This window comes from Mustela nivalis (genome assembly GCF_964662115.1).
Source record: "Mustela nivalis genome assembly, chromosome: 13".
NCBI lineage: Eukaryota > Metazoa > Chordata > Mammalia > Carnivora > Mustelidae > Mustela > Mustela nivalis.
In genome coordinates this window covers 83,273,520-83,291,185 of record NC_139032.1, presented here as the reverse complement: position 1 = coordinate 83,291,185, position 17,666 = coordinate 83,273,520, and the positions used below count along the sequence as shown (strand labels likewise).

Below are 17,666 nucleotides of genomic sequence, written 5' to 3'. Positions count from 1 at the left end.
ATCTCTGTCTGTCAAATAAATAAATAAAATCTTTTAAATTAAAAAAAAAATCTTTTGAGATTTGCCCAGTTCTACTCCTCCCTTCAAGTCCTGAAATACCTTTGCTACCTGTCTACTTGCAGAACTACAAGGTTCAGCTCAAATGTAAGGTCCTCTCTATATCTCCAATCTGATGAATTATGCATTCTTCTGTGTTTCCTTAACACTTGGTACCTTCTGTTATACTACTTTATATGTACTTCTGTTATACCACTCATAACATCCAATAATCAGTTATCTGTTTAGTTATGCATATACTATAAGTGGGTTAGTGTGGAGTGGTAGAAAGTGAAGCTGGAGAAGTCAGCAGATGTTGAGCACCTTTAGGGCTAGGATCACATAATACTAATTTATTGTATTGTCTCAGGCAGCATAAGCCTCGCTTATAGTAGACGCTCAACTAATGTCTGTAGAATTGGATGAAAATCCCAATTTCTGAAATATTTTTAGTTTACAACTCTGAGTTATTTTTTTTGTTTGTTTGTTTGTTTGTTTCTTGTTTCCTGAACTGTGAATTCCCTTCTCCAACTCCATGATAAAAGGCAAAACTGGAAATCATATCTAAGTATGTTCTTTGTTCTTCTTGTTCTTTTTCTGCACTCAAGAGGTTTGCTTGTTAGTCCTAGAGAGTATGGATTTCACCTGGCTGTGTTTCCTTATTCCTGTTCAGTTGAATTCAGCTCTTATCCTTGCCATAGGGGATGTCTGTATCAAAGATCTGACAGATGAGAAACTGAGACCTTGGACTCTTGTTTTTTGTTGTTTGCAAGGCTAAAAAGGAATTTAAAATATTCTCTGAATATTTCTTATTTTCTGAGATGGATAGAGATTTTCTAACTAGGTCTCCTCCGTCATAGTGGTCCCATGGTTTTCACTTCGCATCACATTTTTGGTGAAACTTCTTAAAATTAAGCCTGAACTGATTCCAGTGATTGGGTGGCCGTTAGAATGGCTCTCTTTTGTCTTACATTGAAAACCAAGCATATTACATCTTGATACCTCCCTTTAGCTTCAGAATCTTCAGTCTTCTTTGAAAGCTACCATTTGAATAATAAACAGATGGGAAATAATGTTGAATAGTAACATCTGAGAAGAGGGTTTTTTTTGTTTTTTCCTGTTCAAGATATGTGGTATAATGGAAAAAATAAGGGACTAGATATTTCCTTCATTGTTGCTCTTATGGCTCCTGCCTTTTCCTTTCATTGGGCTTCAGTTTCCCCATCTATAAAATGAAAGTGGAACCAGTCTCTTGCAAGATTCACTAAGGTTCTGCCATAATTCAGACTCAATTTTTGAATTCTGTTAGATAAGCAGAATATAAATGGTTAGATGTAGAATTTTGTTCATCTACTTTTTTCTACATTACAAAGTTAGTATTAGGAAGTAAAAATGTTGCTGGTTTCTTATTTTCTTTTCTCTCCTTCCCATTCATAAATTCTAGAAATGCTTTTAATCTTTTTAAAATTATTTTTCTTGGGATGCCTAGGAGAAGTCAGTCAGTTGAGTGGCTGCCTTTGGCTCAGGTCATGATCCCAGCGTCCTGGGATTGAGTACCGCACTGGGCTCCATGTTCAGGGAGCAGTCTGCTTCTCCCTCTGCCTGTCACTCCCTCTGCTTGTGCTCTTGGGTGCTCTCTTTCTCTGACAAATAAATAAAATCTTTAAAAAAATAAAGTAAGGGGGACGCCTGGGTGGCTCAGTTGGTTAAGCAGCTGCCTTCGGCTCAGGTCATGATCCCAGCGTCCTGGGATCGAGTCCCACATCGGGCTCCTTGCTCCGCAGGGAGCCTGCTTCTCCCTCTGCCTCTGCCTTCCACTCTGTCTGCCTGTGCTCGCTCTCACTCTATCTCTCTGACAAATAAATAAATAAAATCTTTTAAAAAAATAAAAAATAAAGTAAGGGGTGCTGGGTGGCTCAGTGGGTTAAAGCCTCTGCCTTCAGCCCAGGTCATGATCCCAGGCTTCTGAGATGGAGCCACAGGAGCCCCACATCGGGCTCTCGGCTCAGCAGGGAGCTTCCCTCCCTCCCCTCGCCGCCCTGCCTTCTGCCTCTCTGCCTACTTGTGATCTCTGTCAAATAAATAAATAAAATCTTTTAAAAATAATAAAATAAAAAATAAAATTATTTTTCTTGTATGTAGTTGTTTTTAACAATCTTACTGGGACCCCTGGTTAATATTTACAGTTTGTCTTTTGGATTCACTTGGCAAATGAGATGTATGTTCATGTTCTCTTTCTCCTACTCCCAATAGAACCTATAAAGGACTTTTAAAAAAACCTGTGGGACTGAGGATGCGAAGTTTATGACTCTGTATCTAAAGATGAAGATTACCCATCTTCTTAAGCTATGTTAAAGATTTGTTCCCAGGCTTATGGGTGTATCAAAGATTATTACTCAAACCTAGCCTTAGGGGCACCTGAGTGGCTCAGTCGGTTAATCGGCTACCTTTGGCTCAGGTCACAATCCCAGAGTCCTGGCACAGAGCCCCACATCAGGCTCCCTGCTTGATGGGCAGCCTGCTTCTCCTTCTTCATTGCTTGTGCTCTCTCAGGTGTGCACTCTCTCTATCTCTCAAATAAATAAAATATTTTAAAAAGAGAGGGGGCAGCTGGGTGGCTCAGTGGGTTAGAGCCTCTGCCTTCGGCTCGGGTCGTGATATCAGGGTCCTGGAATCGAGCCCCACATCGGGCTCTCTGCTCGGCGGGGAGCCTGCTTCCTTCTGTCTCTCCTTACTTGTGATCTCTGTCTGTCAAATAAATAAATTTAAAAAAAAAGAGAGAGAGAGAGAGAGGCTGACCTTAAAAATCAAGGGCATTGCTTTAGTCTTGATCTGGGAGCCGGACGAATAGCTTCCCCTTTGATCTTTCCTCCAAAAGTTGGTACAATAAAGCAAAGATGCTTACTACATGTACTCTATTAGATGCAGATACTGAGTTTTAGATATACCTGTGTCCTTCAGGGAGGCAGAGAGCTGCCCTTTGAATGAGTGTTCCCCATTGAATAGCTTTTTGCTGGTAGACCTTCCCTTTGTTCAGATTTTCCCCCTCATTCTTTTTATAGTCACTTTACTAAAATTGTAAGAACTGCACTTAACTCCACAGAGACTGTGAAGAAAATGTTAATCTCTTAGAGGAGTTTGAAAACTGGCTGCTGTATTTGTATTGTGGTGAGGTATGTGGTGGCAGTGGCAGAACATATATTTTTAGGCAACAAAGCATAGCCTTTTCTCCTCTAAATCATTGGTTACTTTCTCTTTAGGTCCTACTTTGTAAGATGACCCTAATGGTCTCTACTAGTTGGAAAAGCCCTCTCGTAACTGTGCTAGCAATATTTGCCATTCAGTTTGTATGGGTGCCAAGTGACAGATTCCTCTCCCACCCCAAGAAGGGTCTCCTTTTCTGGAACACTGTTACAGAATGTGCTTGGCCTTAAATTACTCCCAAGGCTAGGGAGAAAGGGAGATTTCATAGTGTGAAACATTTTGCATAGTTAAAAAGAGTTTATCCCTGAAATCAGTCAGTCCTTAGGTCATACCACCTTCTCTGAGGAATTCGCCCTGTAATTAGTGTTCTGTTGTCTGAATGGATAGCTGCTGTTTGACATCATATTCATTAGCATATGGCTCAGATTTGCCAGCCCCTGCAGCTCTGTGGCAGAGTTTGAGCATAAATAAGCATACATACTCTGCTGTATTACTGGCATGGTTCCCCAGCAAGGAGGCATAGCACAAGATTGCTTAAGATCTTAGGAGTTCTAAGGGAATGAAGCAGGTAGCTTAAAGAGTTAAGCTTTTGGCTGGGGGCAGGGGATATTTCTAACCATCATGCTTTCTAAAAGATTTTGCAGACGTAGTTTTCTTTCTCTACGTTCTTTCAAACTAGTGTGTATAATATAACCAGAGCATGGAAATTAAGGACCAAAATTAAAGAGAGCCCTGCACAATAACTCAAAGCTTCACGTTTTAATTTTCTCAGAAGAATTTGCCTTGTCATTGTTTATTATAATGACAAAAAGCAGGGAATCCCAGTCTTACCCTCCCCCCCCATCCATGCATAACATGGAGTTTTTGCTTTGTCTTTTCCTTGTGTCAAATATTTCAACTCTAAATTTTCTAATCCAGAATATAGGAAAATAGAGTATACAACAGCTCTTGAAAGAAAAAAGGGGGAACGCTCCATGTATTAGAACTCTTCTAAATTAGATGAAGATCAAGTCTTAAAATGCTCCCTTTTAATTTTAGGATCTCAATTTAAGGAAGGCCAGACGAGTATTTCCTTTTACATGTTCCCATAGTACTTTTCAGAGAGATACTCTAGGCAGTATTGTTAAAAAAGAAAATAAGTGTATCAGCTCCACTTAGATAACCTTTGGTAATAAACGAACTCCATACACATTGTGACCTTAGCGCCTGAACTTTCTGATCACATGACTGGCTTGTAAACTGACCTGTGAGGATGACTGTTGTAGTCCCAGCTAAGAGAGAAATTGGCCAAGTGTCGGAAGGGTAGTCATCAAGCTGGACTTGTCCCGTAATCTCTGTTTCTTCATGGCTGCGATAGAACTTCTCAACAGACTCCCAGAAGCATGAAATGGAGACATGGGAAGGTAAAGGAACTGACTGTTTAAGTTTGGGCCCAAATCTGAGGTTTAGAAATTTCCTTTGAAGGCTCAGAACAAATAGTAGCCTTGAGGGAGGAGGGAGGCAGTTCACTCCGTTTTTGTATCTTAGCAGAATTCAGCCAACAGGTTTTCATGTAAGCATGAAAATGTTTTGGATTGAAAGAAAAGTGAGGGAGAGATGTAGTAAATTGATTGTTGTGGTTGATGATTGTAAGAGAAAGAGTACACAAAAAAGAAAAAAAACAAACTGGGTGTAAGTTTTATAGTGACTTGAAAAAATTTTAAGCTTAATTTTACATCACAGTCCTTAGGTAAAGTTTACATTTTATAAAAAAATTATTCTGTTTACCTCTTGACAGAATTTGTTTATATGTTAAATTCCTTAATCCAGTTCACCATCTGTGAAAGCCTTATTTAGTACTGTAATTATAGATAGTATTGGGGTCATGAGGCCGTTGATAAGGCAGCCTCATTTCCTTTGGGGGAATTTAGATATTTTACGGTTTGGGGTATAAGACTAAGCCACTGCTAATTTCTTTTTAAGTAGGTTGTTTTTAAAATGGGTAGATTCGTGTGTATTTCCTTAATAGCAACTAGTTGGTATTGCGATTTGTATATTCAGAGATAAGCTCCTACTTGTATGAGGAAACCCTAGTGCCCCACAACTTTATTATCTGGACCAGATACACAGTTAAAGAAACAGCTAGAAGATGAATCTTAGCATTAAAGATTTCTTGTATTTGTTTGCTGTGTTTAGAAAATATAGAGTCTAAGACTTTGCCAAAAGTTTTCTTTCTTGTAGACAAGCTCTGTTGAGCTATAGCCAGAAGAGTTTCAGATTTGAGGAAGTTAGTAAATTTCTAGGACATTAACTAATAAATAGCTAGTCCTAGGAAAGCTTCCTAGCCCCGTGCAGCATGGCTAACATCTGCCACAGGCAGCTTTGCAGTTTCATTCTCACTCTGAGGACGCACACATCCAGGGAAGGGGGACCGGTCTTCTCTCAAACAACATTATTCTTCATAGTAATGCTTCCTATATATTCTCTCCCAGCACCATATCTGCCAGAATTACAATCTCATTGGTTTTTAGTGTCTATTAGTGGGAACAGAAATGTTTGTAGAAATTATTGGTTACATGCAATTCCTGTTATTTTAAATTTTGAACAGCTTCCTCTTCTTCTCCCAAAATACACAAAAATTCATTGTATTCTGGGTATACTAGCTTTTCCAAAAAGGAGTCATTTAAGAAGTAAGATTTGCTCTGGACTCATTAAAATAGGAGTTTAAGGGCAGGCAGAGATACCAGAGCGGTGGTTGCATAAGTTTGAAAGAGATAGCCCTGGAGGATTTGGGTATTTTTCCAACCAGCTTGAATCTCCTAGTGCTGTATGGTCCACAAGTTCTGAAAGAAGAAAAGATTTGAAGGGAAAGTTCTCCCTCACTTCTTATTTAATTAAGTATTGAAACTTTGATTTTCCCTAGCTGTTCAATGACAGAAAATAAATTATGGTACTAAAACAAGAACTCTTATAAAACAAGGAAGTGGATTTTAAAATTTTCAACCGAATCTTCTGTATATAATTCTAGTATAGCAAAATGAATTATCCCAGCTGAAGACCTTTGGAAGCTTAAAAAGCAAAAGCAGACTACTTACAAAAGAGTTGAGTGAAAATGCTACTGTAAAAAAAGTGTTGCCTGGTTTTAGATATCGGGCCCTTGTCCATTTAAATTAACCTTTGTCACAGCTGGGCATACAAATGTTTTGTTTTAGTTCACAGAGGGTTAACTCTATTCAAGCTTTCACTGTGGCAGGCCTGATCTGTGGAGTCATACAATCTGGTCTTTCAGCCCTGCCAGTCGCTAGGCAGGAAGTCTTATTTCTTAAGCTATCTTTCAGAATGGGGGTTGGGATTTGGAGAAAGGTGGGGGAAGGGCCTTGGAGCATCTGTAAGGATCAATAACAGAAAGGGAGCCGCAAGAGAGGCCATTGTGCACACTTCAAGATAGATGCGGCCCTTGTGCATGGCCCCTGCCTGGCAGGACAGACACCTAAAACCAAAACAATGCCACCAAATGAATTCCTTGTGAAAATCAGATTGCTCTTAAAGGAGAAAATACTTAAAAGAGTGCCCTTTTAATGTTGGGAATGTTCTCGTTCCTCAACTTGCTAGGATCATGCAGTCCCCACTAGAAATAACTCCAAATTGATTTTTAAACGCCTTTTGTCCTCATGCTAATACTGTATTGAATTGGAGAGGGTGATCATTTTGGTCTTAGTCACATGCATCAATGCATTGAGTAATCTTTTTCTTTCTTTCTCTTTCTCTTCCTTTCTTTTTCCCTCCTTTTCCTTTCTTCTTTCTTTTTCAAATTCTAACGTTTGCTTTACCCTACTGGGGTTGGAAACATCATTCAGGGAATGAAAAAAAACAAAATTTGGTTAGGATTTGAGTAACACTTGTGTGAAATCCCTCCCCCAACAGCTGGTATTGGCTCATGAAACTTCATCTGAACTAAACAGATGCTCTTAGTGGTTATTTTGAAATCATTTAAACCAGACTCATAGCCAAGAAATCTACAAAAATCATAGGGTTTATTTTAAAATGCATTTAACTCATGATGTCATGCCACATCTTAATGCATATTATATGTGGGTGTTGAACAGAGATACCTGAGTTTGGGAAAGTGAGCAGTTCCACCAATGAAATTATGATTTTAAAAGCACTACCAAGTTTGTTGTAATTTTACTCCAGTCTAGCTTTTCAGGTTTTGAATTCTTCTTTCCCAAACCCACCTGTAACATTCCTTTTTTACTGTATCCTTTTTCAGAGGACTATAGCAGTTGTTCAGTAGGTGCTTTTATGATGCAAATTCTTTATTGCTGTTGGAAAGAGTAATGGAGTCATTGCTGCCTCTCTCCCACTAAACCCCCAAAGTATTGGTGACAACTGATGGTAACAGCTGTGGAAAGTGGAATCAGAAAGAGCCTCTAATATCATTCTCACCATTTGAAATCTTTCAGGAATGAATGCATAAACCAACGTGGGGTCCACACTGTGACTTGCAGACATGCTAATGGAATAAGGGCAGAGATGGGGGGTGGGCAGGAGAAAGACCTGCAGTTGAAATGAGTCCCAAGTTTAATTTATTTTATGCTTCTTGAGTTGAGGTGACACAGTCTCCTGGACAGTTTTGAGGCTTGAGAGAATATGTAGACACTCAACAGGATCATCTGGATATTTTTAACCCATCTCTCAACGATACCCCTTTTCTGGGGAAAATGATGTATTAAAATCTAACTTAATCATCTCAGTACCTCCTTGATACCATTTCTTTGCCTCTGTGATACATTACATTTTTCATTAATACTTAAACCAAGAGTTCTTTTGCTTTAATGGGCTTTTCCAGAGAGATACAGATATTACTGACAAAACTTGGAAGTTCAGTTACCATTTACATTGTATTAAAATGGGGTATGAAACCTACCATGACCCTTTTGAACAATGTGGTCTTTAATGTGCTTTAAGGGGGAGGGCCTACTGAAGGAAAAGCCATAAAAGTCTTCAGGGTTCAAGATGAGGTTGGGATTTTAGCCCATTGCTTTTGTCATTTTCACACACAAACATCACTGCAATCATGTTTGATTTAGCATCCTTAATACAATGAGGTGGGAAAACAAAAGGATATTAGAGGCACAAGCATGGTAACCAAACATTCTCCCTTCCCCCCCAATTTTTTCAGATGGTTCTCTTTTCCCTATCTCCCCTGCTACTATCTATGCTTTCTTTGTAAGCAAGAGAAATCAGTTTGTTAGAATCTTCTTTCTGCACACCTCAGTGGTTTGCTTAGGCAATTGAAAAACAAGCCACTCATCAAATATGTTTTAGCCATGTAAAAAGTCATGTCCAAAGAGTTGGTAAAAACACCATTAGGAAAAATGCATCTACTCCTATTTCAAGGTTGAGAATTTGGGGGCATTCCCGATGCACAGCTGTTTTACGTATTTTGAAAAACCTGATAGATGTAAAGGTCATTGCTAACTCTAACAAGGTCTTGATGCTCACACTGTCATCCAAGGACCTTGCATCAATTAGGATGAGAAGCATGGAAGGTCAGGAGTCAACTGACTGGTGGCCTCTGTGGATTCTCAGTGGGGCCAGTAAGAATTCCTATAGGATTTTTAGCCATTAAAATGAAATAAAACCAAAAATAAAACCTGCTGCTACTTTCATGGCCTCTGAGCAGACCTCTTGATCTGTATGGTTAGGACACATCCTCTGTTGCCCAAGTATCCTAAAAACCTGTATCCTAAAAACTTGGCTGCAACCATTGCTTTGCTACAGGATTCCCAGTATTGGGGAAAGAATCTGAGCAGCCTGATTATGTCACTTCTGTGAGCCTCAATTTCCTCATATGTACAACAGGGGATAGTAATACCAATCTCACAGTGTTGCTCTAAGATTTATTTCAGAGAACCTCTGTCATAGTGCTCAGCACATGCTTAACATGCTTTGACATTGAAATGAGTTTTACAGAATGTCAAGTTTAGGGAGATTAGGAAGGAGAAGACTTTTGGGTGAGCCTGTAGCTGGTACTGTTTAATATTCCAAGTAGAAAAGTCTGCATGCCCCTCAATATCACAGCTGGGCATACAAATGTTTTGTTTTAGTTCATTCAGTGAACAACATTCAGGGATGAGCCCTTTGGAAATTTAGCTTTGAAAATGTGTAACTGGTGAGATGAGCTGCTGAGTCTTCTCCTTTACAACTAGTTGTTGCGCTAATAATCTGTTCCTGGGCTAATAAAAATAATTAGTAATGACAGTGTCTCTGCAAAATTTGTGGCTTTCTTTCCCCTATGAGAGTCTTTTACAGTTGTGCAGATTAGAAGAAAAAGGAGAGGGGATGAGTTCTGTGAGCCCACAGATTAAGTAATCAACAGGAAAGGAAGGATAGTCAGGATGGCCACCTCCTTCTGTGTGTTTGCTAGATAAATAGATGCCAAGACTGTGACCGTGGTCATGTTTAATAGCCCCTTCTCAGAAGCTTTACCACGAAGTGGTAAAGTTGGGAATATTGTTATCATGCTAATCACTGCCCTCTTTAACTTTGCAATCTTTGATGTCCCTGCCTTCTGGAGGTTAAGAGCTTCTATCAGTGGCTCAATATTCTGATTTCTGTGTATAAAATTATAATTTATTTAGCCAACATTCATTGAGCGTTTACTGTATTCAAATCCCTGGGAAAACAGGTGAATTAGAATTGCAGCTCTCAGTTTTGAACCACAAAGAGGTAATAATGTTAATGTTACTTAACAGATATTAACAATTGCGAGGAGACAAGGAACATTTGGCTGCAAAAGCGTCATTCAAAACTGGCAGAAGGATTTGTTTCACTTGGGCCCTGTATTTCTTTAGCTTTTTTTTTTTTAAACTAAGCTTGCTCTACATTTCTGAAATTTTGTTTTCTTCCAAATTTATGGCTCCAAAATAGAATATTCAAATATTTTTCTTAACGTGATAAAATTAGAGCTCTGGATTGCAGTTGGCAAAAGTGGGGAAATACTCTAAACAGCATTACTCTGTTTGCATTCTATTCACTGTTAGCAAAAAAATTTCCATTTGTGAGGTTTAGCATGTTCCCTCAGTGATGGCTAAGGCATCCTAGCTTTGCTTTTCAAAGGAGTGATAACTTATGGGTAATTTATTAAATGTCAATTACAGTTCATTAAATAACCATTCTATAGCAGATGCATGTTTTGGATATTAAAAAAAGAAAAAAGTAAACACCATCCCAGTGGCCATTTAATCCCAAAGTGCATAAACATGAGTCAGTGCGGAAAGAAAAGGTGTGTTAAGAGAAAAGCTTGGACACACCTGGGTTGGCTCAGTGGGTTAAGCCTCTGCCTTCAGCTCAGGTCAGGATCTCAGGGTCTTGGGATGGAGTCCTGCTCAGCAGGGAGCCTGCTTCCTTCTCTCTCTCTCTGCCTGCCTTTCTGCCTACTTGTGATTGCTCTCTCTGTCAAATAAATAAATAAAATCTTTTTTAAAAAGATCATAGTTTATCATATGTAGATTCAGTTCCTTAATTCTTTATCTCTACCAACCATTAGTTTTACCCCAAAGTGAGAGAATGATGAATGTCTAGGGAGGAGTAGGGTAAAGGAGTGTTAGTTTTACAGAAGGTGAAAGTATTGATTCAGTGCCTCAGGGAAACCGAACCCTTTGGCTACATTAGTGAAACTGTGTGTGTGTGTATGTAAAGTATGAAGGAGTGCTTATATTCCTTGTTTAAGTTTCATGATTTTCGGTCCTGATGGTGAATGTAGAGAGACTCTACCACTTATTCTTTTTTTTTTTTTTTTTTTTAAAGATTTTATTTATTTATCAGAGAGAAAGAGGGAGCGCGAGCGAGCACGGGCAGACAGAGTGGCAGGCAGAGGCAGAGGGAGAAGCAGGCTCCCTGCCGAGCAAGGAGCCCGATGTGGGACTCGATCCCAGGACACTGGGATCATGACCTGAGCCAAAGGCAGCTGCTTAACCAATTAAGCCACCCAGGCATCCCTCTACCACTTATTCTGAACATTGTTTTACATGTGGAAATAGTTACAAATGTACTTTTTGGCAAATAGTATGAGAATCTCCAATAATGCACGTGTGTCTTTTCTGGCCCCATTAAATTAAATCTGGTCAGAAGATTTCCTTTTTGTAAGGCAAAGGAAAATGTGGCAACTACATTTTCCACTCTCCTAGAGCATATGGTTTTACTTAAAGCATGCTAATTGGTCTCTCTTTCACCAAGACCTTAGAACTGGGGGACCTGGGGAACTGAGTACTGAGCTTTTAAGCATTGGTGTAAGGTATCTGCTGGCCCGCTAGTTTGCCATCTAGAGTCCTTACAAACTGTGCACTTTGTTTTGCAAGTAGAGAAGCTATACTCTTCATTCAGCTGATACTCACTGATGCTCTGTGCTTGGTATATATTGGGATGCAGAAAAAGTAAGAATCTCCCCCTGTTCTGTGGAGCATACAGTTTAGTAGAGGGAAATAAATAGGTAAGTGCAATAAAATATTGGAGGAGCAATGATAGCATCCTGGAGAAGTTGTGCAGAGGTTGGAGTGATCATTTCTGTGTGGACTGTCAGACTTCACCCAGGAAGGCATCATGAGAGATTGGTTCACATTTGCCAGGCGGGTTAAGTGGGGAAGGGTCTCCTAGCAAGAAAAGCATGAGCGAAGGCACAGCAGTATAAAACGACCTGACAGGGCATCCTGTGAGTTATAAGTAAGGCCCGCTAAAGGTTCTAGATGCAAAGGAATCCCTAGAGAGAGCTTTAGTCTGTGAATGGATGCCCTTACCCCTGTTGAGCAGAAAAGAGCCCTCTTCACATTCCTCTCAATCCACCCCTTGCAAATGTGTTGAAGAGATTAATGTAGTACTTTGCTAGAAGGCAACACAGGTCTGCCACAGAGCTGGAGGCCTGTTTACCACTGCTCCTGGGATTTACAGAGAATATGCTATAACCTTACTTAACCTTGTTGCAAATTGCCAGTTCCTTTAAGAGGGAGAGGTCTTGGTTAAATGGTTTTAAGAAGTTGTACTCCCTGCCTAGGGCCATCTGTGCTCGGTAGGAATGTTTCAGACAGAAATGGGCTCTGTTGTATTTCTTTAATGAATGGAGAAATAGAGTCTTAATAATACCTTAGTAATGTATTATTTTAATAATATCTCTTTCACTAATTAAGACTAAAAGGTTTCTTTTAGTTTTCTAGGGCAAGTTGTGTATCTTTTTACTAAGATATTCATTGTAGTTATCTAGGTCAAATAGTTGATGATTAGTGACCAAAGTATTATAATGTTTTTGGTTAAGTCCCACTAAGTTATTTTTGTTTTTAATTTTAAATTTTATTGTAAAATAAACATGTAGTAAAATTGAGTTTTTGAGGGTGGTGTGCAGTTCTATAAATAAAGATTTGTAGAATTACCACTATAGTCAAGATATGGAGCAGTTTAACCCCCAGAAATTCCCTCGTACGACTATCCCTTCGTGGTCATAACCTCACCCTACTCCTACTTACACCTTACTCCTTACCTCTAGCAACCACTGGTCAGTCTGTTCTCTGTTTCTATACTTTTATCTTTCTGACAATGTTATATGAGTGGAATTACATAGCATGTAACCTTTTGAAGCTGGCTTCTTTCACTCAGTATAAATGCCTTTGTAATTAATCCGAGTTGCTACCTGTATCAATCAATAACTGATTCTCTTTTTTTTATTGATGCATAGTATTTCATTGTATGGTAGGTAGTTCAGCCATTCATCTCTTGAAGGGCGCTTGAGTTATTTCTAGTTTGGGGTTATTATGAATAAAACTGCTATAAACAGTCATGTACAAGTTTGAGTGTGAACCTAAGTTTTCATTTTTCTGGATTTTGTTTAAATTTTATTTATTTTACACAGGGAGATCACAAGTAGGTAGAGAGAAGTGGGGGAGGGAAGCAGGCTCTCTGCTGAGCAGAGAGCCTGATGTGGGCTCGATCCCAAGACCCTGAGCTCATGACCTGAGCTGAAGGCAGAGGTTTAACCCAGGCGCCCCCTAAGTTTTCATTTTTCTGTGATGAATTACCTAAGTGTAGACTCAAGGGGTCATATGGTAAGTATATATTTAACTTTATAAGAACCAAGAGAAGTAGGGAGACCAGTAGTAGACCAAATGGTCATTCAGGTGAGAGATGGTAATAGCTTGAAGTAGTGCTAGTGGTAGTGGAGATGAAGTGGAGATTTGAGATCTGTCTTGGAGGGAGAATTGATAGGATTTGCTGATGGTTTGGATGATGGAGTATAAGACAAAGGGATTAAGGAGTGACTCCTAGATTTTAGGCTTGAACAGCTAATGGATATGGGTTTCAGTTAGAAAGATGAGGAAGATTAACGAGTATAGGAGGTAGGAATAGAATCTAGAATTACATTCAATAAATTTAAGATGCCTGTTAGAAAGCTAAATGGAATGCTAAATAGACCTTTTAAGATACTGAAGTCTGAAACTCAAGAGAGGTTTTTGGTTAAAGTACACTTGGGGGGAATTATCACAATATAATGGAAGACTGAGTCCTTTAAAGAGAGAATTTTGATAGAAATATCTCCCAGAACTATCCCCTGCAGATACGCCAACCAACATCTAGGAGTTCCAAAGATATTCAGTAAAAGTGATTGAGAAACTAGTAGTCTGAGAGAAAGTAAGAAAATGCGGAGAGTGGTATTATGAAAGCCAAGGGAAGAAAGTGTTTCAAGGGGCCCCTGGGTGGCTCAATTGTTAAGCGGCTGCCTTTGGCTCAGGTCATGATCCCAGGGTCCTGGGATAGAGCCCCGCATCGGGCTCCCAGGTCAGTGGGAAGGCTGCTTCTCTCATTCCCACTCCCCCTGCTTGTGTTCCCTCTCTTGCTGTATCTCTGTCAAATAAATAAAATCTTTAAAAAAAAAAGTGTTTCAAAAAGCAAAGAGTTCAGATGCTTGTCCAGTTTCTTTCATTCATTCAGCAAACATTCCTGAGTCCTTTCACTTCGTAAAACTCCATGGATAGGCCCCACAGTGATCAGGACAGATAAAGTGCTGGTCCACATACAGTTTACACATATATTTTAAGGATTTCAGTGTGGAACTATATAGTAATTCTGAGGACCCATCTATATTCAGTTCTGATATTTAAATTTCAGAAAGTTGCCTTGAACACTTTTCTCAGGATTCCATAGTATTCCCAATTTCTACAAAGAGTTATCAGTTCACTAGAACAGAAAGTCTGGAATGCAAATTCATGAGATCCAGAATAGCAGCCATTGAGTGTTGTAGACAGATATGTCATCTAAAAGCTGAATGAAGGGCGCCTGGGTGGCTAAATGGGTTAAAGCCTCTGCCTTCAGCTCAGTTCATGATCCCAGGGTCCTGGGATCAAGCCCCACATCGGGCTCTCTGCTCAGCAGGGAGCCTGTTTCCTCCTCTCTCGCTCTGACTGCTTGTGATCTCTGTCTGTCAAATAAATAAAATCCTTTTTTTTAAAATAAATAAATAAAAGCTGAATGAAATGCAGAAGCAGCTGGAGTGTGGAGAGTGGAGTGTATAGTGTAATGCAAACATGCGCTAGTTACTTAAATTCTCTGGACCTCAGTTTCTCCATCTTCTGCGGCTCTGAAATTTAATGACTGCAAAATCCAGGATCAAGTAATCAGAGAAGTCACAAGTGGCAAAATACGTAATAACAAACACATCAACTCTCAAAGTCAGTAATATCCACATCAGTGGAACCTTGGGTAGCCAGATCTGTCTCAAAATCAGGGTTTGACAGTGGAAGTACAAGATTTTAACAGTTGCAAGCTATATACTATAATGAAAGTCCCTTAGAGTCTCTTTGGAATAAAGGCAGAGACAATTTTGTGTATGCACACTTTCCTAAAGGAGAGGTTGACAGCTCTTGCTTAACTCTGGTATAATTGCACTTTGTGTGTGTTTATCTATAGGGACCTGTAAATTAAGCTCAAATTCATGGAAGATATTTCTTTTTAATCTCTTGCTCTTTTTTTTAAGATTTTAATTTAAAGTAATCTCTACTCCCAGTGTAGGGCTCGAATTTGTACCCTCAAGATCAAGAGTCTCATGCTCTATCAACTGAGCCAGCCAGGTGTCCCATGGAAGATATTTCTAAAAAAGAGAGCTATGGACCCTGGGTGGAGATATAATAACCACAGCATAATAAAATGCAACTACATTGTTTGATCCACATCTTCGTTTGTACAGGTCTTTTACATATTTTAATCCCTTTATTTTCACAACAGTTCCGTAAGATGAATATAGATAAGGAAATTGAAGCTCAGAGAGATTATCTCACAATTCAAATAGTGACTAGCTAGAATGCAAAGCTGGGGTTGCTTTTGCTTTATAATTACAGTAACAATAAAATATATAAACAAAAAACTTAGAGGACAATTTATTACAAAGGCCCAATAAATAATTTTTTCAGTCGATATAAAGGGGAGCAGTCATGCTGCTGAAGAAAGTCAGATATGTGAAGCTACCCTATCTATACCACTCTGATAGGCAAACCCAGGAGGCCTCAGGCATAACAGAGTTAGATCTCACTCAGGTGAATTACCATCCTTCTTTTTTTTTTTTTTTTAAGATTTTTTTTAAATTTATTTATTTGACAGATCACAAGTACGCAGAGAGGTAGGCAGAGAGAATGGGGAAAGCAGTCTCCCCGCGGAGCAGTGAGCCCAATGTGGGGCTCGATCCCATGACCCTGGGATCATGACCTGAGCTGAAGGCAGAGGCTTTAACCCACTGAGCCACCCAGGGGCCCCTTAATTTTATTTTTAAGTGATCTCTACACCCAGCATGGGGCTTGAACTCACAACTCTAAAATCAAAAGTTGCATGCTCTATCGACTGAGCCAGCCAGGCACCCCAAGCATAGTAGATTCTGAACAATTTATTTTCATACGATCCTTACAAGCAGGAACATGTCCAGAGGGAAAGGCAGATGACCAGTATGATAAGGGGACTAGAAATCATGTAACTATGTAAGTCACTTGTTGAGACTAGTGGTATTAAATTCCAAAGGCTATAAAACTCTTGGTGGAAGGGAGGAAGTAGGCATGTTCAGGTTGGAAGTGTCAACAGATTGAATTGAGACAAGTATGTTTTAGTTACATATTTAAGCTTCAGGAACTGTAGCAACCACTCTCAATCCTTATGAAGTCATGAGGTACAGCCCCTCTGCTTCACATTACCCCACCCCTCCCCACCACCACTACCACAGAGATGAGCATCCTCTCCTTTTCTGGAACAAGGCCGTCTCACCAGTCACATTCACAGTTCCGGGCTCATCCGAAGCTAGCAATCCTTGTGTCCTCATTACAAAATCTTGGGAACAGAGAATTTCATTGAACCAACTTGGGCCATTGTCTTTTTGTAGTCCAGTTAGCAGTAGCCAGTATCTCTTCTGCTCCATTCTGTTTTTCTAGCAGTGTAAACCTGCTGCCTTACAGGGCACAGCAGTGGCTGTTCTCAAAAGCAAAGAGGGTTGGTGTGAGCTGAGCAGACAACCCAAAAGTTACCTATTACAGATTCTATTTTCTTAATGATATACTGCCTTCTGGCAATCTCATGCATGCCTACAGCCTCCCTACAGAAGACCCCCAAGTCACTCTGACTCCAGAATTGCATGTTACAGCATTCATCGAGCCATTCATTGAGGCCTTCCTCACCTCCCTTTATCTCAGATAACTATACTCCTCTAAAGTATGATTAAATACCTCCAGCCAGCAAGCCTCTTTGCCTTAACTGTTCCCTCTGGCTGAAATTCCCTTTGACATACCTCTGCTCTAACGCCCAGTTCAGGTGACACCTCTTCTAGATAATCTTTTCTTCAGCTTCCTCATCTGGCACTAGAACCATCCACTCCTCTGTGCCCACTATACCTTCTCTTTCTAGCTTAGTGTTGACTGCTCTGTATTGAGATTATGGAATGGATGTCTGTCTCCTTCACTCTTGTGAGGTATATGTGAAGAGTGCTGAGGAACTCTCAAATGTTTATTCAGTGAATAAATGTCGCAAGATGATTTGAAGCAAGAAGTAGTAATTATTACATAGTGAATCATTGTCTACTTTGTTCTCCGAGCTTCAAAAACATGTACTTGTCTAGAGCTCTAGTGCATGGATCCAGGCTAGCTGTTAATGAAATATCTATATTTTTTGAGAGAAGATGCCCCAGGTTAAACCACCTCTTTTCCCCCCCTAAATAAATAAGGGATCCTTAAGAGTTCCCAGTAGCAGTCCAAATAGGACAAACCACAGATTTGCAATTTCTTATCTCTCTCTGGAAAACCTGAATTTACAGGAATATGAAAACTGTTTCACCTCAAATAGAAACTTGATTCCTAATTTGAAGATTCCTACATGTGTATAAGAGATAGGAAGGACTGGGGATGTGGTCTGAATTTTTATTTTCTAGGCCC

At 39.6% G+C, this 17,666-nt stretch overlaps 1 protein-coding gene across 4 annotated transcripts in view; it reads left to right on the top strand.

Moving 5' to 3' along the window:
* The window catches only part of NR6A1 (nuclear receptor subfamily 6 group A member 1), a 224,563-nt gene that overhangs the window by 153,084 nt on the left and 53,813 nt on the right, over positions 1 to 17,666 (top strand). Inside the window, exon 1 of one of the 4 annotated variants that reach the window (XM_082695578.1) lies at positions 4,514 to 4,643. The exons of 2 other annotated variants lie outside the window; for them this stretch is intronic. In XM_082695578.1, the coding sequence (XP_082551704.1) occupies positions 4,628 to 4,643 (16 nt within the window). In that variant the 5' untranslated portion in view covers positions 4,514 to 4,627. Of the gene's footprint in view, positions 1 to 4,513; positions 4,644 to 17,666 lie in introns of those variants that run through there. One more of the 4 variants, XM_082695577.1, reaches the window with a different exon arrangement.